The sequence below is a fragment of the Pseudophryne corroboree genome, chromosome 2 (assembly GCF_028390025.1).
Source record: "Pseudophryne corroboree isolate aPseCor3 chromosome 2, aPseCor3.hap2, whole genome shotgun sequence".
Lineage (NCBI taxonomy): Eukaryota > Metazoa > Chordata > Amphibia > Anura > Myobatrachidae > Pseudophryne > Pseudophryne corroboree.
Window position 1 is genome coordinate 282031413 of NC_086445.1, and position 25097 is coordinate 282056509.

General features: G+C 44.4%; 1 protein-coding gene across 7 annotated transcripts in view; it reads right to left on the minus strand.

Annotated features, from left to right (window-relative positions):
- Window positions 1-25097, minus strand: part of DGKH (diacylglycerol kinase eta) — a 642901-nt gene that overhangs the window by 74147 nt on the left and 543657 nt on the right. For 5 of the 7 annotated variants that reach the window (XM_063952870.1, XM_063952869.1, XM_063952866.1 and 2 more), the window contains 3 exons: window positions 17450-17569; window positions 15064-15172; window positions 3710-3840 (listed from right to left, as the gene is read on the minus strand). In XM_063952870.1, coding sequence (XP_063808940.1) covers window positions 3710-3840; window positions 15064-15172; window positions 17450-17569 — 360 coding nt within the window. The remainder of the gene's footprint in view (window positions 1-3709; window positions 3841-15063; window positions 15173-17449; window positions 17570-25097) is intronic. The other 2 variants (XM_063952867.1, XM_063952871.1) reach the window with 2 other exon arrangements.

The window sequence follows — 25097 nt, forward strand, 5'->3', positions numbered from 1 at the left end:
GCGTGCCTGCCTGTGATCTCTTGGCCGTGAGCGAACGTGACGCTTGAGCGTCTCGACTACGGCTAAGCGATTGCTACGCAATGTGCGTACCCTTACGGTACTCCATACGTCAATAGCGTACAGTGTTCTTAGACCTCTTAAAGGGTTTTAAATAAGATAAATATTTAGCTTTATCAATATATATATATATATATACACACACACACACACGGGCAGCATCCCCCTGGATTTTCTGGCAGGACAGGTGGGCAGGAGAATGGGAGAGGCTCTCTGGCCGCGTTCCAGCCACCACCTGCTGTATGGGGAGCTGCTGACGTCACTGTGTGCCCTCACATGATTCTCTACAGCCCTGTCTCATATATATATTAACCGTGGCCACTAGCTTTCTCATGCACCCCTGTGTGGACTTTATTATCCTGAACCTGTCTCAGCTGTTCCTTAGCAATCATCTTTGAGCCAGTGCAAAAGGTGACTAGTGTACCTTTAAAAGCCATAAAGGTGTGGCAGGTACACATTAAATCTAGCAGGCAGATGTGTGTAACAGCAGTGAAGTAGTCAGGTTTTAAGACTCTGTGATAGTGTAGGACCTGCATGAAGGTGGGGTACCTTGAAAATCGGTATGCAGGCTTCCGTGCATTGGCCAATCCACCAACTAAACCCCCATCATTTATTTATTGAATTGTTGAGGATAAGTGAGTTTACTTTGGTGAGTGCTGGGTTCTTTGTTTGTATTTATTAGAGCAATGTGGTCATGGGCTACATGCACCCCGCCCTGTGAGTGGTAAGTACAGCTGTGTACCCCGCTTTTGTGGTGGAGAGTGCTGTGTTACATGCACCCCACCCTGTGAGTGGTAAGTGCATAGCTGTGCCCCGCTTCTGGTGTGGTGAGTGCTGTGGTTTTTTCTCTCTGTGTGTGTATATATATATATATATATATATATATATATATATAGGACGTGCGATGAGCTAAATGGCTCAGGAGGCACTGGCTTCCAGTGTCAGATTTAAATGCAATATATGAGCCACTGGGTACATCTGGGCATTATACACAGGTGCAGTAGTATAAACTTCTGGAAATTTGGTGAGATTTGATCCGAGTACTGCAGAAAAGGTCAGCAGGTGAGGCACTGCCTCACCTGCCATAGACTTTTTACTCCAGAGTTTTCGCTATAAAAATGATTAGAATAATGCAAAGAAGATATTTCAAACATATTCTTTGTATTTTTCATATGCTTTATACAATCAAAACTCTGGTACAAACGTTAGTATGATAGAAAAGGCTCTGCCTCACCTGCCCCACCCCACCCCACCTCACTGATATTATATATATATATATATATATATATATATATATACACACACACACACACACATACATACATACACACAGGTTGATTATCCCTTATCCAAAATGCTTGGGACCAGAGGAATTTTGGATATGGGATTTTTCCGTATTTTGGAATAATTGCATACCATAGTGAGATATCATGGTGATGGGCCCTAAATCTAAGCACAGAATGCATTTATGTTACATATACACCTTATACACACAGCCTGAAGGTAATTTTAGCCAATATTTTTTATAACTTTGTGCATTAAACAAAGTGTGTCTACATTCACACAATTCATTTATGTTTCATATACACATTATGCACATAGCCTGAAGGTCATTTAATACAATATTTTTAATAACTTTGAGTATTAAACAAAGTTTGTGTATATTGAGCCATCAGAAAACAAAGGTTTCATTATTTCACTCTCACTCAAAAAAGTCCGTATTTCGGAATATTCCGTATTTCGGAATATTTGGATATGGGATACTCAACCTGTATTAGATATCCACAATATAAGAGGCAGCACTCAGTGGCTTGCAATCAGTCTAACTGTTTGGATACATGTTTTTCACTTGATTGCAAGCATTTGAGTGCCACCTCTTACAATAGGGCCAGGGAACCCTTTTAGGGATTCAGGAGTTCCGGGGACTGTGTGTTCCATGAGGAGGGAGAGAGCTGCTGTGGCTGAGCTTCCACAGCCAGCAGCTCCCCTCGGACTTTCACTATCTCACTATACAGAGAGCTACGTACTGTAGCTCTCTGCTGCAGCAGCTCTGGTGGTCGCAATCGCGGCTTTTGCCGAGATGGAGATAATGCTGTCTCAGTAATAACACATTTGGCTCATCGGGGGGGGGGGGGGGGTTCCAGGTGCTCGGAACCCCCCCCCCTCCCCCTCCCCGCGTGCGCTACTGAAACCCCCTCCATATGGACTACTTTTCTAATAAACACAATATAAGCCACAAGAAGAATAAGAAAATAAATAAAATGATGTGTACAATATCAAACAGCCAATTACAAAGCAAACTGTGCATGTCAACTCTGATACTAGCAAATAGGACTAAATCATGGGCAAGGTTGTGCCAATATGTTTATCTTGTTACAGGTGAGAAACATATAAAATAAATAGAATCTGATTGGCTGCTATAGGAACATTTCCATTTCTATAAACCAGCACATTAGTAAATATACCCCCTGGAGTCTAACAGAAATCTTTTATGTATTACATGTGTGATACTTAAGGGGACCCCCCAGGTAAATCTTGTTTGAAGCCTGATCCGCCTTTCCACGCCTTGTAGAATTAGTAGCAATGGTCTAGTTCAATGTCTATAGACAAAACATCAATAGGGTTAGATCTCATTAAGGGGCCAATTTATCATTAAATATTGGCAGTTTAATCCACCGAAAACGGGATAACCGCAAATATTTAGTATCCCCTAAATGTATCACTGAGGGACTGCAGCAGATATCTCCATTCTTACTGATGCTGTAGATTTGCCAACTTCCGGAATGCAAAGCCTGTTGTAGCTTATGGGCTACACTATGCATAGTTAGTCATGAGAGAGTTACGCCACAACCCTCCCCACATATAGGACCACCACTTAGAGCATATCGCAGGAACGGGCTCACATACCACCGTAACACTCACAAATTGCAATGCAATTCTGGCAACTAGTAACGCACCCAGATCATATTGCATATGCAATTCTTAATAAAGGAGTCCTTTATGAAGCTAGCTGTTAGCTCTTATGACTGGATACAGTTCTTCAGATTGATTTTTTAAATAAAGTATATTATACAGAGCCTGAAAATGCTTATTATAAGGGTTAGGTGCCGCTTCAGTAACTGTAATACTGAGGGGCCTGATCCAGCTACGTTAGATGCAGAATATGAATCCAATAGTCAAACTGAGCCCCGAAAAAACACCAAGACAGAACTTAAGGAAACATTAGTTAATGATGGAGAAATGTGTTCTACTCTGTAAATTAAAGCATTAGATAAAAAACAATAACATTCTAATTTGCCACCTTCCACACTGATCCCATGTTATCTGAAATATTGCTTAATTTGGTTTTAGTATAGAATGCAGGTTTTGCATGAATTAGGTTACTAAACCAGCCAGCATATATGCATTTATTATTCAGTACAAATCACACTGAAGGCTGTATTCCTACTACAAGTATTGCTGATGTTTTAGGCTGCAATTGCGGTGTAACACACGGGGAGTGCAGGCCACAGAAGAGTGCACATTAGTTTACAGAGAGATTGTCATTAAAGCCAAGCTACAAGCACATAACAAGAAGGGGACAGGAAAGAGGTTTTAATTCCCACAAGAAGGAAAGTCTTAGAGAACGGAAAAAGAAGCACAAAGGAAATACCTTCAGATCTCGCCTTTCCAGATGTACTAGCTCTGAGCCTCGGATGTCATGACGGACGAAGATTTCTTTGTACTCTCCCATACTCAGCAGATCCAGCCAAGCTGCAACTTCATCTGTGCCCCATTTTTGAACTACCAAAGTTAAGAGCAAAACCCCCTTAATTTGTACATGCACAAATGCATAACAAGCATAGGTTAGGCCAAAGAGTGGAAAACAGAAATGCAGTGCTAGCAAGGGGAAAAAGAGAAAAGGTATCACCTTACAGATTTAATGGTTTGATTTCTTGTGCATGCAGGTTAAAATCAACAATAGTTCAAACAAATGTCTGTACAAGGACTGGGTTCGTTGCTTTGCAGCCGTGCTTTCAGCTTCATCTCCCACCCAAACATGTTTTCTAGCAATACTAAACCATCCGTGAAATGCAAAGAATTTGTTCTACAGTTAGGATCAGTGGTGCAAGGTATTCATTCAGTCTAAAAAATGGCAATAAGCATTGCATTAAACACACTTTAACCATTTCTTCTAGCCTTTACACACATTATAAACATTTACAAATCATTGTTCTGACACCGATTATGTGATTAGTTATTCACACACACACACATTACAGTATTAGTAGTATGAGCAGAGAGAAGGCAATCTATGGACGCTTTAAAATATACCTTTTAGAACTAGTTCTAGTTTTCTTTATAGAAAATGTTAGCTAGAATTGAGAATACTTCTATTGTATTAAACAATGACAATTAAATAAAGTTGGATCTGCAAAAAAATAAAAATAAATTAACAACAACTTTCAGTTCTGGTAACTGAATATTAAAGAAAAATTTAAAATATGAATGCTTAGGTGTTTTTATATACAGAGCCACAATTCATTTTCCATCTAATTGTGGACCACTCTGGGGCAACAACAGAGGGAGATGAACTTTGCCCTTCACACGGTATACTGAAGTGAATCCAAGGCCTAGCTTAAAAGGGTGCAGGAAAATTATATACTGTACATCATATACTAAAATATTTGATGTTTTTGGATTTACAGGTCTATAACTGGAAGGAGTTCTTGTTAATACAGCTTTATGGAAATTTTTACCTAATCACTGAAAGAACAAAAGGGAAGAGAAGGACCATATCAGGCAGGCCTAAATGACCTTATAAGAACAGGCTAATCATTCAAAGTTGGACACGTTATATTATATAAAAAAAAAAAAGGGTCTAAAAGAGAAAAGTGGCACATAATGATGTCACATACAACTCACGGCGCATCCGAAGGTAGCATATGCACCAGGTGTAAACCAGGAGAAAACAATTGTATATGCCTCTGGTTTACACCACGAGAAGTAGCTTAGTGTTTGTGAAAAAATAGGATTTTAATTACCTACTGGTACATCCTTTTCTCGTAGTCTGTAGAGCAGTGTTTCCCAACCTCGGTCCTCAAGGCACACTAACGGTCCTGGTTTTAGTGATATCTAGGCTTGAACACAGGTGACTTAATTAGTACCTCAGTTATTTTGATTTAACCATCTGTGCTGAAGCCTGGATATCACTAAAACCTGCACTGTTGGTGTGCCTTGGAACCACGGTTGGGAATGCCTGCCGTAGAGGATACTGGGGTTCCATTTAGTACCATGGGGTATAGACTGGTCCACTAGGAGCCATGGGCACTTTAAGAATTTGATAGTGTGGGCTGGCTCCATCCCCTATATGCCCCTCCTACCAGACTCAGTCTAGGAAACTCTGCCCGAGGAGATGGATGTACTTTGAGAGAAGGATAGATAAAGATAGTGGTGAGATTTCAAACCAGCACACACACAGAGGAAACCTAAGCTAACCAAACTTTAAACAGCTGAACCAAGAATACTTAACCAAGTAACAGTGCAGGAAGAACGAAGCACCGGGCGGGTGCCCAGTATCCTCTACAGAATACGAGAAAAGGATTTACCGGTAGGTAATTAAAATCCTATTTTCTCTTACGTCCTAGAGGATACTGGGGTTTCATTTAGTACCATGGGGATGTACCAAAGCTGCCAAACCGGGTGGGAGAGTGCTGATGGTCCTGCAGAACTGATTAACCAAACTGAAGGTCCTCAGAGGCCAAAGTATCGAACTTGTAGAACTTCGTAAACGTGTTCGAACCTGACCAAGTAGCTGCTCGGCAGAGCTGCAAAGCAGAGATACCCCGGGCAGCCGCCCAGGAAGAACCCACCGACCTAGTAGAGTGAGCCTGTACAGATTTTGGTACCAGCAAGCCTGCCGTGGAATAAGTATGCTGGATAGTGAGCCTGATCCAGCATGCAATTGTCTGCTTTGAAGGACACCCAAATTATATTGGGATCATATAGGACGAACAGCGGATTTTCTATGATGAGCTGTCCTCTTTACGTATACCTACAAAGCCCACACAACATCCAAAGACTTTGGAGTAGTGGAAGTGTCGGTGATAATCTGAACCAAAATAGGTTGTGGTTGATGTGAAATGCAGACACCACTTTCGGAAGAAATTGCTGACGAGTTCTGAGTTAAACTCTGTCCACATGGAAAATTAAATAGGGGCACTTGTGAGACAAAGCCCCCAGCTCCGACACACGTCTTGCTGAAGCAAAGGCCAACAGTGTGACGGTCTTCCACGTAAGATATTTTACGTCAACCTCCTGTAATGGTTCAAACCAGTCCGATTGGAGGACCTGCAGCACTAAATTGAGATCCCAAGGTGCCGTGGGAAGCACAAAGGGAGGTTGGATGCGCAAAACACCTTTCAAAAATGTCTGGACCTCAGGGAGAGAAGCCAATTGTTTTTGAAAGAAAAGTAGACAAGGCCGAAATCTGGACTTTTATGGAGCCCAGATGTAGGCCCACATCCAAACCTGCCTCAAGAAAAAGCGGGAAACGTCCTAGGTTACATTCCACTGCAGAATAAGTTCTGCTCTCACACCTCTCATTACCAAACACTGTGGTAATGTTTAGACGTTACCCCCTTCCATGCTTGGATCATAGTTGGGATAACTTTATTAAGGATCCCTCTCATGGCTAGAATCAGCCGTTCAACTTCCATGCTGTCAAACATAGCGGTGGTAAGTCCGGATAACTGAACGGGCTCTGTTGTAGAAGATCCTCGCGAAGAGGTAGAGGCCACGGATCTTCGAGGAGCATCTCTAGAAGGTCCGCGTACCAGGCCCTTCTTGGCCAGTCCAGAGCAATGAGTATTGCTTGAACCTTTTCCCTTTTTATTCTTTTGAGAATTATTGGGATAAGAGGAAGTGGAGGAAACACGCACACCATCTGATAGACCCATGGAGTCGTCAGAGCGTCTACCACCACTGCCTGTGGGTCTCTCGACCTGAAACAATACCGCTTGAGCTTCCTGTTGAGACGAGAGGACATCATGTCGATTTGTGAATATCCCCACCGACGTGTCAAGCACCTGAACACTTCCGGGTGAAGGCCCCACTCCCCCGGGTGCAGGTCGTGTCTGCTTCCCAGTTGTCTACTCCCGGAATGAAGACCGCTGACTAAGGCCACAGCGTTTTTTTCTGCCCAGAGGAGAATTCTTGACACCTGACATTACTGCGCTGCTTTTCGTTCCGCCCTGTCGGTTTATGTACGTCACATTGTCCAACTGGACTTAAATGACCCGATCCTGAAGAAGAAAAGAGGCCTGCAGAAGGGCGTTGTATATGTCCCTGAGTTCCAGAATGTTAATTGGTAGGATGACTTCCTGACTTGACCATCTTCCTTGAAACTGCACCACCTGGGTGACTGCTCCCCAACCTCGGAGGGTTGCGTCTGTGATTAACAGGATCCAGTCCTGAATGAGAGTTCTGTAGCCACCTCAGAAGGGAGATCCTGGCTTTTGGCGACAGACGAATCCTCTGGTGCATGTGAAGATGCGATCCAGACCATTTGTCCAACAGATCCAGCTGGAAGGGTCTTGCGTGAAACCTTCCGTATTGAAGTGCCTCTTAAGAGGCCACCATTTTCCCCAGAAGGCTAATGCATAGATGCACCGATATCGGGGTTGGCTTCAGGACATCCCGAACCATCGACTGGATTACTAATGCCTTTTCCAATAGGAACACCCTCTGCGACTCAGTGTCCAGTATCATTCCCAGGAATGGGAGCTTCTGTGTTGGCTCTAGGTGAGATTTCGGAAGGTTCAGAATAAACCCATGATCTTGGAGAAGTTTGGTTGAGAGGCTAATGCTGTCCAGCAACCTCTCCCTGGACGGTGCCTTTATCAGAAGATCGTCCAGGTACGGAATTATGTTCACTCCCTGCTTGCGGAGTATAAATATCATCTCTGCTATCACTTTGGCGAACACCCTCGGTGCCGTGGAGAGACCAAATGGCAGGGCCTGGAACTGGTAGTGACAGTCCTGCAGTGCAAACCATAGATAAGCCTGATGAGGCGGCCAGATCGGAATATGAAGGTACGCATCCTTGATATCCAGAGACACTAGGAATTCCCCTCTTCCAGACCGGAGATCAACGCTCTCAGAGACTCCATCTTGAAATTGAACACTCTTAAGAACGGGTTCAAGGACTTGAGGTTCAGAATTGATCTACAAACAAGTTGGAATAGTACCCCTTGTTGTGTAGATGAGGTGGAACTGGAATAATGACTTGAGTCTGTACCAGTTTTTGGATGGCGTGCTGTAAAGTTAAACTTGCCTCTTGTGAAGCTGGTAAGCCTGATTTGAAGAATCTGTGAGGTGGGAGCTCTTGGAACTCCAGTCTGTAGCCCTGGGAAATAAGATCTATTACCCAGGGATCCCGGCATGAACTTGACCAGATGTGACTGAAGAATTGTAATCGGGCTTCCACCTGAAAGACCTCCTGGTCTTGCGGTCCACCGTCATGCTAAAGGCTTTGAAGAAGCAGAGCCTGAGCTCTGTTCCTGAACACCTGCAGTTGCTGGTTTGCGTGGTTTACCTCTTGGGCCTCTTGAGGCCGTAGAAGCACCTCTGGATTTGCCCTTAAACTTGGCTGTCCGAAAGGTCTGTAAATTTGAAGCTGAATAAGCTTTCCTGGCTGGGGGAGCTGCGGAAGGACGATATGTAGACTTACGTTCAGTAGCTTTGGAGATACATTTTTTTTAAATATTTTTGTAGGAGATGGGGGTAAATGTGGTGCTGTATAGGACCTAGAACAAGCCACAGGGAGGGTGTGGGGGTCACCTAAATGACTCCCTCCGGGATAAATGGTGCAATTGGATGTAACCTCTCCCTTGTGGGCGCTGGATCCTTTTAAATACCAAGAATATAAATATGGTATAAAATAAACAAGAGCTGCAATCACAATGACGGCAGGAAGATAATCATACCCATGGGGTAGGTGGGAGCCGCAGGTGTTAAGAAAAAGCAAAGTACCCCGGGAATACCCTGCTAATGGCTCCAGTGATTAGATTCCCAATAGCCGTCCACGTGACCCTCAGCATACAAAAGATGTCCGTCCTGATGGTGGAAAAGGCACAGCAGGAGAAAGCCTTCCTGCCTTCATTGTGATTGCACCTCTTGTTTATTTTATACCATATTTATATTCTTGTTTTTTATATTACATTTCATATGATCACTTTATCATTTTATCACATTTGATATCCATTATCCTTATTGGAGATTTGATATTTAAAAGGATCCAGCGCCCACAAGGGAGAGGTTACATCCAATTGGAGATACATTTGTCTAGTTCGTCTCCAAACAAGGCCTCTCCTGTGAATGGTAGGCCTTCCACGCCTTTCCTGGAGTCCGCATCAGCAGTCCACTGGCGTAGCTACAAGCCTCTGAGTGCCGACACTGCAATAGCGGTGGTGCGTGCATTAAGCAAAACAAATCTCTTTTATGGCTTCCACCATAAAGTTCGCAGTCCTGTATATGCTGCAGGAGTAAAACAACATCCCCCCTAGACAAGGAATCTAACCCCTCAATTAGGTTACCTGACCATTTAGCAATGGCTTTTGTGATCCACGCACATGCAATAGTGGGTCTCTGGGCCACCCCAGCAGCTGTGGCAGGCAATACAATTTTCTTGACAGCCTAGAGACTGATATGTCCACTATCGGTGGATTTTCCCATTTTTTCCTATCCTCCAGAGCAAAAAAGAAAAGACGAGAGCAACCTTTTAGAGATCTGAAATTTCTTATCAGGGTTAACCCACGGTTCTTCAAACAGGGTATTCAATTCCTTTGATGCAGGATAGGAGGACATATTTTTTACATAAAAAAAAAAAAAAAAAAAAAGATTCCACACACCCCTCTGACACTTTATCAGGAATTTGCAGAACATCTCTGATAGCCTCTATAAGAGCCTCTATTCCCTGTGACAGAGTAGAACACACCCCTCCAAATCCACCTCACCCTCCTCCATGTCTGACCCGTCAGAGTCAGACTGCAGGATATGGGCCAGAGATCGTTTTTGCGGACAAATGGGAGGGTATTGAGACGCTGGTTTGTGGACTGAGGGGGTCATTCCGAGTTGATCGTAGCTGTGCTAAATTTAGCACAGCTACGATCGTTAACTCAGACATGCGGGGGGACGCCCAGCACAGGGCTAGTCCGCCCCGCATGTCAGTGCCGTCCCCCCCCCCCCCCAGCAAAAATACAAAAGCATCGCACAGAGGCAATGCCTTTGTATTTGAGGAGTAACTCCCGGCCAGCGCAGCTTGTCGCTCCCGCTGGCCACAGCGGCTGCGTGACGCTGCGGCTCGCCCCCCAACGGTCCAGCCACGCCTGCGTTGGCCGGACCGCTCCCCCTAAACGGCGGCTTAACGCCGCCGTTCAGCCCCCTCCCGCCTAGCGACCGTCTCTGTCTCAGAGGCGATCGCTAGGTAACGAAAGCTGCCAAGCGCCGGCGCACTGAAGCACCGGCGCATGCGCAGTTCTGACCCGATCGCTGCGCTGCGACAAACTGCAGCGAGCGATCGGGTCGGAATGACCCCCTGAGTCTCTATTAATAAACTCGTCCACAGTCTGTCTTACATATTGCATCTCTTTCTCATTGCGGGATAGTTTTGTAGAAATATTTGAGATCATTCCCTTAATGGAATTAACCCATTCCGGTTCAGCCCCGCTATTCTGGGAAAGTGCACTGCCCTGAGTACCCAGTAGAGAAACCCCTGGTGAAGAGGAACACTCCGCTGTACAAGAAACAGACTCTCTGCCTGACAATGTAAATGTGACAGCACACACACAGCAAAAGGTTAAGCACAAATAACCTACAAAGAGCCCTTCAGGGAGACACAGAGTTAATTGGAGCCAGCCCCCCCTGCGCCCATATCGCTAATGCCTGATAGGGGACTTAGTACACTAATAATCGCCCCCCCCCCCCGTGCTATGACCCCCTGTTACCGCTGAGGTAATCTGGAGTCACACTGGAGGAGTTGCACGTCCCTCTCAGTCGGCGTCTGTGTTCCCTGCAGAGGAAAAATGGCACTGGTGAGCTGCTGAATCCTCTCATAGTGAAGCCCCAACCCTTCAATGACGCGGGGTCTTCCCACTTTTTTTTTTATACTGGCTAAATGGAGAGAAAACGGTTTTAAGACTGTTTTTGCCAGTGTGGGTACTATGTACAGTGTACTGAGATGCAGCTGTGTACTGTGTCTGGAGACGCATTCCGCCCGGTTAGAAGCCGTGCGTCTCCGTACCCTCATGCCACCATAATGGCCGGTGACCCGCTAGTCGGGACGCCGGCTTAGTACTCACCGCTCTTCCTTTTTCTGGCTCTGTTAGAGGTGGTGGCGTGCTGCGGGAATGTACGCTCGCCGTGGTGGGGCTTGCGAATAGTTCCCTCAGGAGCTCAGTGTCCTGTCAGCGGAGAACGGGACCATTAACCCTTCAAGAGGTTGATCCGTTTGCCCCCCCCCCCCCTAAGACCCACGAAGCAGACAGGCTGGTGCCAACCAACTCTGCCTGAAGATAACAAACATAGAAAATAAATGCAGAAAACACTTCAGGAGCTTCCATAAGCGTGACCGGCTCTTCCAGGCACATTTTCTAAACTAAGTCTGGTAGGCGGGGCATAGAGGGAGGAGCCAGCCCACACTATCAAATTCTTAAAGTGCCCATGGCTCCTAGTGGATCCGTCTATACCCATGATACTAAATGGAACCCCAGTATCCTCTAGGACGTAAGAGAAATACCAAAGTTAAAGATATACAGTAGTACTTTAAGAATCATAACTAAAAGTCTGTGTGTCCGGACAGTATTAATAAATACTAAAAATATAGACATACCATTTACAATAAATTAAACTACAGACAGAAATACAAAAGTAATAAATAAGTTCACTTAAAGACAAACATAAGTTGTCAAATGCAAATATCAATTACATAATGTGAATAGACCACAGCAACCACACTAATACATTACAATGCATAAATGAAAACAGAAAAAGGGATGTCCATGTCTAATTCTACATCAGGCCTACTGATCTGTTAGTCTGTATAACCACTTTTTTTTTTTTTTTTTTTTTAAGTGTTGACGCATATAATTCTTTTCTCCCCTTCTGGTCTATACTGTGCAGAACTTGGTTACTTTGGTTATAGAATTAAGGTTATTGCTAATAGTCTGTATTGTATTGTAGTCAAATTGAAAATAAAAGCTGAAGTTGTAGTTTCCTTTATAATGCAGATGTTATTTTTTTCTTTTATCATAGTTTATGTACAACACACTAGGCCAACACCAATTTGGAGATGCACACAGGGCAGAAACCCCTTATTACGAACTAACTTTGAGAGGAGGTGATTTTACTTCTTCAGAGAACAAGGGCTAACACAGTCAGAGTTAGGAGTGTTTCAACACCCCAACACTCCCCTTGTGGTATGCTCAGAATGACAAAGCATGGTGATCTCTACTCCTTCCCTATGAACATTACGCTATCTGATCACAGGCTGGGCATGCATGCAAATCCCCTGCAGGCCACCAGTTCCTTATCAAGGCTCTAGACCAAACTAGAGTCACCTAAAGCAATATTCATTTAAGCATGAAATCAAATTTAGAAAAAAAGAAATTTATATGTATTTTGCTGCATCAGAATATGAAACCGTGTCAGCTAGATATTAAAAATTAACATGAGTATATGCCTCCCTGCAATCCATCCAAACTTCTGGAGGTAAACTAGAGCAGCATGGGGGAATTGGAGAGTGTGGCCTAACGTATCCAAATATTTCAATCAAGAAAGTAATGAAGTAAGCTTAACTGTAAGGACAGACCATATAATACATAAAGCAGACCTTGAAGAAAAAAAACACCACCTCTGTCTGGGGCGCTTACAACACCGCTGTCTGGGGCGCTTACAACACCTCTGTCTGCTTGTAACAGGCCAGCCAAAGAATAGCAGTATTTAATAGATTAAGGCCACAAGTACCTTAAGGTACAGTAAGCCTACTACATTTTAAGTTTGGGGTTTTGTCTATTAAGAAAAGAGTCTCTTATTATGACAATTTATTTTTATATAAAAAACAAAAAAGCAGTGAAAATCCAGCATTAGCAGAAATATTTATTTAAACAAGTGCAGAAGTACTGGCTCGCTGAGACTCAATGAGTGCTACTGGCATTTGTGTACCATTTGCAAGAGTAGTGAGCATTAACAAGATTTTCATTATGTGGGCATAACTGATGGAAATGTATAAACCTGGGAACTTGCCACTGAACTCTTTCCAAGTGAGTACTCAGGATCGGCTGGACTTGAGACTGGCTTGTGCTATGTGATGGATCCACTCCATTTTGTTTACTGTATAACTGCATTAGTTAAGTATATTAACATAACCATCCAACTTAGCACGCAGGCCCCTATTCACTGTAATCACGCAAGTATTAATGGAACCAGCTGCAGCAGCGTGGCCCAAATAAAATGATATACAGATGTGTCCTTATACACTGATGCTGTAGCCACAATATATATGGCACCACACAGCACGCCAGGTCCTTGGCGACTGTTGCACGTCTTCCTCGATCATTGGGGAAAATTCAGATGTTATTGCAGGTCCCCACACCCGCCCGACAGCAGCTATTCAAATGTTGCTGCCGACGGGCGCGAGATGTTCATTTCAGTGCACTACCCCTCCCCCCCCCCTCCCGGGGGTATCAAGCAGACATGCACAAAAAGTGACCCATTTGGGCGCCCAATCTGGACTTTCCACGACACGCTTATTTGTTTAGTCGGGTTTTGCCGCTTTTTGCTGTTAAACCCAACTGCAATGGGCGCTTTCAGTGCGATGACGGGACAATTGAATATTGCTCCACGGCCTCCCGTCACTTTAGATGGGAGATTGGGTGCGAATAAACAATTGAATTCCCCCCCCACAATGTCCATATTTGCTTAAATAACACAACTGGGAGCGACAAAAATACTTTAATAGATTACACTGATCTATTTCATGTGCAACATTTGACTATCCATATGCGACGGAGTCAGAATCTGTATACAAAGAGCTGCAATGCAGTGGCTACGGCTTTACCTCACACATTCCATTGTGCTTCATCTGTGACTTTGTAGGTGTTTAAAACTAATTCCTGTGCAGGTAAAGTCACATCCCAGCATCTCTGATACACCAAATGGTGTGTGGCTGCGTCGGTCATGCGATTAAGATGCAAGAACTACAGTACGCTACCGCTCTCTCAGTCACGCGTCTCGCTCTGTATAAGGCATATAGACGCTAGGTGTATGAGGACACACTTGTACCATTTTGTTTTTTATTAAAGTCAGCAAAAGTAAACCTATTATTTAACATTTTCATTTAGTGAAAATTTAATTTAATATTGTTAATAGGTTAATCCAAAGTGTCAGAAAGCACAACAAACTAATGCAGTTATGACCCATGTCAGGTTACTTATATGGGATTACCAAACAAATAAGAACGCAGGTTATAGATAGAAGAAAAGTGTACACAGTACAGATTGCAGGAACGTTTCTAGCTCGATAGCTTATAAAACAAAATTGTTCCTTAAAAAATAAATAATGGTAGTCTCAAGTCTAGCTGACGCACCACTTCTCTGTAGGGACACTAGATATGGATCTCCACTCAAGTCTATCCTGACAGTCACAGATTACAGTGCATAAAGTGTACAGTACTACAAAAAGAAAACCTCTTCTCTACCTTTGATCACAATGTATCCAGTAACTATATCACTGTGGGTATGTGCAGCGGTCTGCTGTATAAACATAAAAGCAGAATTTCCACTACTACTGTAAAATAAAACGCAAAAGAAGAGGTCTCAATGCGTCTAACATATTTGTAGCTAGATATAAAGTGACAGTGAAAAGCTTCTGTATTCAAATATACATGTGCTATTTTGTGTACATAGAAATTCTCCTGTGGTAAAACAGTACAGCACTGCTTCCACATTACAAGGACTGGCTGACACATACCAGGTTGAGGGCTGGTTTTATGCTTTTGAACCTTCTCCTTTTTAAACTTTGGCACTATACGGAACACTGTGCTTCTACTGTTTCTTTTGGTGTATTCCAGAGGAACATCCTGTTTTGACATAAAAAACAAAACAAAACAAGATCACATATTAGCAATAGCAGAGCTTTACGCCGGTCATTTTATAGAAGCTCATTCTATATAAAAGTTACTAAAATAAATAAATTAAGCAATATATCCATGACACCTGCAACACCGTTTCAATCACAACATAAAAAAGTACTTAATATTGCTGCAAAATTGGGAAATGCATATGTCTGACCTTACAAATGTACTTCTAACTGATCAGTGGAACATTGGATAATGAACACTGATTAAACAGCAACCATGCTATTTTGGGTACAGTATGCCTAAATCTACAAAGTAAACCACAACTTATCTAGTGATTAAACGACAACATTTATTGGACATCAGCATACAAATATAAATATTTGGGTATATAGCTTGATTTTGACTTTTCATCTTGTTGGCATACAGACACAGACGTTCACAATGTACGACTGTGTACTAAATTAGCCTTGCTCTAGATTTGTTTCTATAGAGCAGGCATTCCCAACCACGGTCCTCAAGGCACACTACCAGTGCAGGTTTTAGTGATATCCAGGCTTCAGCACAGGTGACTTAATTAGTAGCTCAGTTATTTTGATTTAACCATCTGTGCTGCAGCCTGGATATCACTAAAACCTGCACTGTTGGTGTGCCTTGAGGACCGTGGTTGGGAATGCCTGCTCTATAGAAACAAATCTATCCAAATCTCAATGGTCAGAAAGCAGATTGCAAAATACAGATGTGTCCTCTTACATCCTTGCTTCAATCACGCTAAACAGCCCTTCAAGTCGCGGCATGACGTGGCGGGACTCTAACGCAGAACATCTTTTTTTTTGCAAATTTTAACGGTTTTGTAATTTTTTTGTGGCTCTATCTACATCTCAAATGCCACGTTACAGTATTTTCCAGGAAAACACTGTAGCATAGCATTTTGTATGCAAATAAAGTCGCAAAATCACAAAAAGATGCTTGGCACTGCTGAGTAACACTTAGCGTGAAAACTTATATATACCTACAGCTAGAGATAAATCTCAAACTGTATATATATCTGGCGCTAAAATGATGTATGGTAGTAATTTACCAGATGGTAATCAGTGAAAAATGTGATCTCTAGGGCTGCTGAGCAAAAACAGCTGGTTAGGCTGAACAACTAATTGAAATACAAAGGAGAAAGAAATGCTCTGCGCACCAAAAATCACTTTGAATTGATTGATTGATTAATTAAGTGCAGTCTAGCAAGGAGAATGATTGACTCAATGAAACTTGACCTTTTTTATAGTGAAAAATATTTTATAAAACAATTAATGACACAAAACAAAGTAAATAAGACAAACAATACATATATATATATAGCAGTATAAAAACCAGAGGTATTTCACCTCTTGCAAGTGTAAATAGAAACACTGTATCTAACTTTTATACACGTGCTGTTTAAACAGCATACACTGTATCTAAAATGCAGATCGGATATCTTAAGTGAAAGAGGCTCTATACAAAGAGCAACAATCGATTCTAACACTGGCGTCCCAGTGTGGAATCAAATAAAATGTCCACAGATGGCTCCACTACTGCTGAGTAACACGGCACTCGCGCGGCGCGTTGTGTATAATGCGACTTATAGCACACAGAGCAAAGATGTAAGAGGACATCTGTAGATGTCAATTGCAATTATATGCTAAGGGGATGCAGATTATGGTCCTTCACCATAGCAAGCTTGGTACACTTCTCAGTTCTCTCTTGTAAGTATAAATCACACCACTGTGATATGCTACCAAATCTACATTGGCAGTCTCTGAAGTCAAAAAGGAAAGTTCACTTTTACCTTAACTTTTCTAGATGTGTCACCCAATTACATGAACAGATGTCTTACTCCTGTAGCTAACATCACTTATCTAAAATCTACCTCAAGAAGCCAGCTAATAACATTCTTCCTTCTCCTTCCCATCTCCCCATTTATGAAACAGCTTCCACTTCTCTTTACATTTGTCATCTGTCTTGAGCGTTTCAAAAGACATTATTCAACTATACTGTACATACCTGTTTGTAATTATAATCCTTAGGAGTGTATTTATCAAAGCTTGAAGAGGGATACAACTGTGAGGGAGAAAGTACCACTGTGAGGGAGAAAGTACCAACTAATCAGCTCTTTACTGCCATTTTTCAAACACAGCCTGTAAAATGTAAGGCAGAAGCTGGTTGTGGCTGGTACTTTGTACCTCACAATTTTCTCTCTCTCCATGCTTTGCTAAATAACCCCCTAAATGTCTTAAATCTATATACCTCTTCCTCATCTGGCTGTAAAACATAATAAAGCCAGTGAATCTCCACAAGCTTTGTTAACTCCACTTCCACATCATGTAGTGCATTGGACAAAAGCTCTTCGTGATGGGCTTCCAGCTGCTGCAAACAAAGAATAAATAATTAGAGAAATGGACAGAAAATAGCAGCTGTGCACATCTTATGAAGAGACTGCAGAAGCCACTCGGTGCAGTTTTGTGAAAAACGTTGTGCTACTTAATGCCATGTTAATTCTGCAAACCTTCTGGCATAGCTAATTAGGATTTAAAATAAGATTTTACTTACCGATAAATCTATTTCTCGTAGTCCGTAGTGGATGCTGGGGACTCCGTCAGGACCATGGGGATTAGCGGCTCCGCAGGAGACAGGGCACAAAAATAAAGCTTTAGGATCAGGTGGTGTGCACTGGCTCCTCCCCCTATGACCCTCCTCCAAGCCTCAGTTAGGATACTGTGCCCGGACGAGCGTACACAATAAGGAAGGATTTTGAATCCCGGGTAAGACTCATACCAGCCACACCAATCACACCGTACAACTTGTGATCTGAACCCAGTTAACAGTATGACAACGTAGGAGCCTCTGAACAGACGGCTCACAACAATAACAACCCGATTTTTTTATAACAATAACTATGTACAAGTATTGCAGACAATCCGCACTTGGGATGGGCGCCCAGCATCCACTACGGACTACGAGAAATAGATTTATCGGTAAGTAAAATCTTATTTTCTCTAACGTCCTAGTGGATGCTGGGGACTCCGTCAGGACCATGGGGATTATACCAAAGCTCCCAAACGGGCGGGAGAGTGCGGATGACTCTGCAGCACCGAATGAGAGAACTCCAGGTCCTCTTTAGCCAGGGTATCAAATTTGTAGAATTTTACAAACGTGTTCTCCCCCGACCACGTAGCTGCTCGGCAGAGTTGTAATGCCGAGACCCCTCGGGCAGCCGCCCAGGATGAGCCCACCTTCCTTGTGGAATGGGCCTTGACAGATTTAGGCTGTGGCAGGCCTGCCACAGAATGTGCAAGTTGAATTGTGCTACAAATCCAACGAGCAATCGTCTGCTTAGAAGCAGGAGCACCCAGCTTGTTGGGTGCATACAGTATAAACAGCGAGTCAGATTTTCTGACTCCAGCCGTCCTTGAAATATATATTTTCAATGCCCTGACAACGTCCAGCAACTTGGAATCCTCCAAATCGCTAGTAGCCGCAGGCACCACAATAGGCTGGTTCAGGTGAAACGCTGACACCACCTTAGGCAGAAAATGAGGACGCGTCCGCAGTTCTGCCCTGTCCGAATGGAAAATCAGATATGGGCTTTTATACGATAAAGCCGCCAATTCTGACACTCTCCTGGCTGAAGCCAGGGCCAGTAGCATGGTTACTTTCCATGTAAGATATTTCAAATCCGCCGATTTGAGTGGCTCAAACCAATGGGATTTTAGAAAATCCAAAACTACATTAAGGTCCCACGGAGCCACTGGGGGCACAACCGGGGGCTGTATATGTAGTACTCCTTTTACAAAAGTCTGGACTTCAGGAACTGAAGCCAATTCTTTCTGGAAGAAAATCGACAGGGCCGAAATTTGAACCTTAATGGACCCCAACTTGAGGCCCATAGACAATCCTGTTTGCAGGAAATGTAGGAAACGACCCAATTGAAATTCCTCCGTGGGGGCCTTCCTGGCCTCGCACCACGCAACATATTTTCTCCAAATGCGGTGATAATGTTGTGCAGTCACCTCCTTCCTGGCTTTAACCAGTGTAGGAATGACCTCTTCCGGAATGCCTTTTTCCCTTAGAATTCGGCGTTCAACCGCCACGCCGTCAAACGCAGCCGCGGTAAGTCTTGGAATAGACACGGTCCCTGCTGAATCAGGTCCCGTCTTAGAGGTAGAGGCCACGGATTTTCCGTGAGCATCTCCTGAAGTTCCGGGTACCAAGTTCTTCTTGGCCAATCCGGAGCCACGAGTATCGTTCTTACTCCCCTTTGCCGTATAATTCTCAGTACTTTGGGTATGAGAGGCAGAGGAGGAAACACATACACTGACTGGAACACCCACGGTGTTACCAGAGCGTCCACAGCTATTGCCTGAGGGTCTCTTGACCTGGCGCAATACCTGTCCAGTTTTTTGTTGAGGCGAGACGCCATCATATCCACCTTTGGTTTTTCCCAACGGTTCACAATCATGTGGAAGACTTCTGGATGAAGTCCCCACTCTCCCGGGTGTAGATCGTGTCTGCTGAGGAAGTCTGCTTCCCAGTTGTCCACTCCCGGAATGAACACTGCTGACAGTGCTATCACATGATCTTCCGCCCAGCGAAGAATCCTTGCAGCTTCTGCCATTGCTCTCCTGCTTCTTGTGCCGCCCTGTCTGTTTACGTGGGCGACTGCCGTGATGTTGTCCGACTGGATCAACACCGGCTGACCCTGAAGCAGGGGTTTTGCCAGGCTTAGAGCATTGTAAATCGCTCTTAGCTCCAGTATATTTATGTGAAGAGACATCTCCAGGCTTGACCATACTCCCTGGAAGTTTCTTCCCTGTGTGACCGCTCCCCAGCCTCTCAGACTGGCATCCGTGGTCACCAGGACCCAGTCCTGTATGCCGAATCTGCGGCCTTCTAACAGATGAGCACTCTGCAACCACCACAGAAGAGACACCCTTGTCCGTGGCGATAAGGTTATCCGCTGATGCATCTGCAGATGCGATCCGGACCATTTGTCCAGCAGATCCCACTGAAAAGTTCGTGCGTGGAATCTGCCGAATGGGATTGCTTCGTAAGAAGCCACCATCTTTCCCAGGACTCTTGTGCATTGATGCACCGACACTTTTCCTGGTTTTAGGAGGTTCCTGACAAGTTCGGATAACTCCTTGGCTTTCTCCTCCGGAAGAAACACCTTTTTCTGAACCTTGTCCAGAATCATTCCCAGGAACAGCAGACGTGTTGTCGGGGTCAACTGAGATTTTGGGAAATTCAGAATCCACCCGTGTTGTTGCAGCACTACTTGGGTTAGTGCTACTCCGTCCTCCAGCTGTTCTCTGGACCTTGCCCTTATCAGGAGATCGTCCAAGTAAGGGATAATTAATACGCCTCTTCTTCGCAGAAGAATCATCATTTCGGCCATTACCTTGGTAAAGACCCGAGGTGCCGTGGACAATCCAAACGGCAGCGTCTGAAACTGATAATGACAGTTTTGCACCACGAACCTGAGGTACACTTGATGTGAAGGGCAAATTGGGACATGCAGGTAAGCATCTTTTATGTCCAGGGACACCATAAAGTCCCCTTCTTCCAGATTCGCTATCACTGCTCTGAGTGATTCCATCTTGAACTTGAATTTTTGTATGTACAGGTTCAAAAAGATTTCAGATTTAGAATAGGTCTTACCGAGCCGTCCGGCTTCGGTACCACAAATAGCGTGGAGTAATACCCCTTTCCCTGTTGTAGGAGGGGTACCTTGACTATCACCTGCTGAGAAAACAGCTTGTGAATGGCTTCCAATACCGTCGCCCTGTCTGAGGGAGACGTTGGCAAAGCAGACTTTAGGAACCGGCGAGGGGGAGACTTCTCGAATTCCAACCTGTAACCCTGAGATACTACCTGCAGGATCCAGGGGTCCACCTGTGAGCAAGCCCACTGCGCGCTGAAATTCTTGAGTCGACCCCCCACCGCTCCTGAGTCCGCTTGTAAAGCCCCAGCGTCATGCTGAGGGCTTTGCAGAACCCGCGGAGGGCTTCTGTTCCTGGGAAGGAGCTGCTTGCTGCCCTCTCTTACCCTTTCCTCTGCCTCGGGGCAGATATGACTGTCCTTTTGCCCGTTTGTTCTTATAGGACCGAAAGGACTGCGGCTGAAAAGACGGTGTCTTTTTCTGTTGGGAGGGGGTCTGAGGTAAAAAGGTGGATTTCCCGGCAGTTGCCGTGGCCACCAAATCCGATAGACCGACGCCAAATAATTCCTCCCCTTTATACGGCAATACTTCCATATGCCGTTTGGAATCCGCATCACCTGACCACTGTCGTGTCCACAAACTTCTTCTGGCAGATATGGACATCGCACTTACTCTCGATGCCAGAGTGCAAATATCCCTCTGAGCATCTCGCATATAAAGAAAAGCATCCTTTAATTGCTCTAAAGTCTGTAAAATACTGTCCCTATCCAGGGTATCAATATTTTCAGTCAGGGAATCCGACCAGACCACTCCAGCACTGCACATCCAGGCTGAGGCGATGACTGGTCGCAGTATAACACCAGTATGTGTGTATATACTTTTTTGAGTAGTTTCCAGCCTCCTATCAGCTGGATCCTTGAGGGCGGCCGTATCAGGAGACGGTAACGCCACTTGTTTTGATAAGCGTGTGAGCGCCTTATCCACCTTAGGGGGTGTTTCCCAGCGCGCCCTAACCTCTGGCGGGAAAGGGTATAATGCCAATAACTTTTTAGAAATTAGCCCTTTTCTATCTGGGTTAACCCACGCTTCATCACATACATCATTCAATTCCTGATTCAGGAAAAACTACAGGTAGTTTTTTCACCCCCCACATAATACCCCTTTTTGTGGTACTTGTAGTATCAGAGATATGCAAAGTCTCCTTCATTGCCGTGATCATATAACGTGTGGCCCTACTGGAAAATACGTTTGTTTCTTCACCGTCGACACTAGATTCAGTGTCCGTGTCTGGGTCTGTATCGACCGACTGAGGTAAAGGGCGTTTTACAGCCCCTGACGGTGTCTGAGACGCCTGGGCAGGTACCAACTGGTTTGACGGCCGTCTCATGTCGTCAACTGATTTTTGTAATGTGCTGACATTATCACGTAATTCCATAAACAAAGCCATCCATTCCGGTGTCGACTCCCTAGGGGGTGACATCACCATTACCGGCAATTGCTCTGCCTCCACACCAACATCGTCCTCATACATGTCGACACACACGTACCGACACACAGCAGACACACAGGGAATGCTCTATTGAAGACAGGACCCCACTAGCCCTTTGGGGAGACAGAGGGAGAGTTTGCCAGCACACACCCAAGCGCTATAATATATATGGGAACAACCCTATATAAGTGTTGTATCCTTATAGCAGCTTAAATATAGTAATATCGCCAAAAAAAAGTGCCCCCCCTCTCTGTTTTACCCTGTTTCTGTAGTGCAGTGCAGGGGAGAGTCCTGGGAGCCTTCCTCACAGCGGAGCTGAGCAGGAAAATGGCGCTGTGTGCTGAGGAGAATAAGCCCCGCCCCCTATTTCGGCAGGCTCTTCTCCGGAGTCTGTGAGATCTGGCAGGGGTTAAATACATCCATATAGCCTCAAGGGCTATATGTGATGTATTTTTAGCCATAAAAAGGTATTATACATTGCTGCCCAGGGCGCCCCCCCAACGCCCTGCACCCTCCGTGACCGCTGTGTGAAGTGTGCTGACAACAATGGCGCACAGCTGCAGTGCTGTGCGCTACCTCAGGAAGACTGAAAAGTCTTCTGCCGCCTGCTTCTGGACCTCTTCCATCTTCGGCATCTGCAAGGGGGGTCGGCGGCGCGGCTCCGGGACGAACCCCAGGGTGAGACCTGTGTTCCGACTCCCTCTGGAGCTAATGGTGTCCAGTAGCCTAAGAAGCCAATCCATCCTGCACGCAGGTGAGTTCACTTCTCTCCCCTAAGTCCCTCGATGCAGTGAGCCTGTTGCCAGCAGGACTCACTGAAAATAAAAAACCTAAAAAACTTTTTCTAAGCAGCTCTTTAGGAGAGCCACCTAGATTGCACCCTGCTCGGACGGGCACAAAAACCTAACTGAGGCTTGGAGGAGGGTCATAGGGGGAGGAGCCAGTGCACACCACCTGATCCTAAAGCTTTATTTTTGTGCCCTGTCTCCTGCGGAGCCGCTAATCCCCATGGTCCTGACGGAGTCCCCAGCATCCACTAGGACGTTAGAGAAAATATGATTGTACCTCAAATTAAAGATATTTTTGGGGGTTTCTGGCAAAACGTTGTATATAAATCACTTAAGGTCATGTAAGGAGAAACATGAGATGTGACGGGGTGGCCAAAAAGTGGGTAAATGGAAAGGGGAGAGGATATCACAGATAAGAAAAGGGACATGGGGCAACCATAGAGAAGTGTATGATTGATAAAAGAGGGACAAGCATTACTGTAGGTGTAGGGAGTAGGGGTGACTAGTGTGATGCAGGCAAGGGTAAAAGTGGGTCAATGGAAAGGGGAGAGGATATCACAGATAAGAAAAGGGACATGGGGCACCCATAGAGAAGTGTATGATTGATAAAAGAGGGACAAGCATTACTGTAGGTGTAGGGAGTAGGGGTGACTAGTGTGACGCAGGCAAGGGAGCAATGAGAAGAGCAGTGGTGGATACAAGCGAGAAGAAAATACAAGTAGCACAGATGAGGCAAAGCGGACGTGGGCATAAGAGACAGGTCTAAATATAAAGTGGCAGTTGAAATAGAAGGGACAGACATGAAGGATAAAAATATGGAATTATAGATTAGGTATAGGGCCAGTGGGCATGTGAGACATGGCACAAGAAAGGGTGAAGACATTAGGAGACGGAAGAATTAAATGCACACATGGAAACTGTGGATGGCCTGTTTTGTCATCTAGTATAGCGGCCTCCATTCTAAGCTTATCATTACTGCAAATTATTCTAAAAACAGTAGGCTTTATGTGCATTTAATGGGCATTGTGTGTGTGACTATGATGAGTTTTGTGTAATAGATGTATTTTTAGCAATAGAGATGGGTCCTCCATTATCTTGGCTGGCAGAGGCGTTAGTCGCAATCAGGCATATGCAGCGTGCCTGGTCGAAGGGAGGCGCAACTAGCGTTTGGCGTTACCTTTGAGTGTAATACCTAAGATCATCCACCAGATGTCGCTTTTTAAAATCACCAATGTGCATGTGTGTGGCCTCCATTAAAATACAATACTGAACTACAGTGTAAGAACTACTTTACTGGTGCGTCTCATTACGCTACATTATGCTACAGTATGTCATACAGTCTATAACAGCATATACAGTACAGATGCAAATAGTACTGCATATACATATGCAAACGAAGTTATAGATACAGTATGGTCTATTGATTTTAGGGATATGTGAGCGTCCAAATCCCGTAGTATTAAGTATAATGGGGAGAGATAAAAGCTCCTCCCTAAGTTCCTGGATGCCAAATCACTGTGTGTATAGTTTATACAGATGCAAATGAACGTGTTAAAACACTTGTGTATGCAGACGCAACTAATGTGCGAAAGGAATAATGTAGCTCATTGACTTTACAGTATGTACAGTGCACGAAATGAGCGTCCGAGTACCCTAACGGCATAAACGAACACCAATTGGAAGGAAACACTCTTTGCAGTACTTTTACACATGAACTTGTGAATCTTCCATGCAGTGTTGTGGGCTAGCAATGAAGGTTCCCGTCTGCCATGCTGAGATTCCCGGGTTCGATTCCCAAAGTGCCAATCTTTTTTTTTTTGTTTTGTTCTCGTGACATTCACTTTAGAATTTTTTTTTTTCTGTGTAATCCATTGTAAAACATTCAAAGGAAGGGTGCACACAGGTTTCACACAAATCGGGGAAAATCTGCAGGAGCGACTCATTCGTTATCTAAAATAC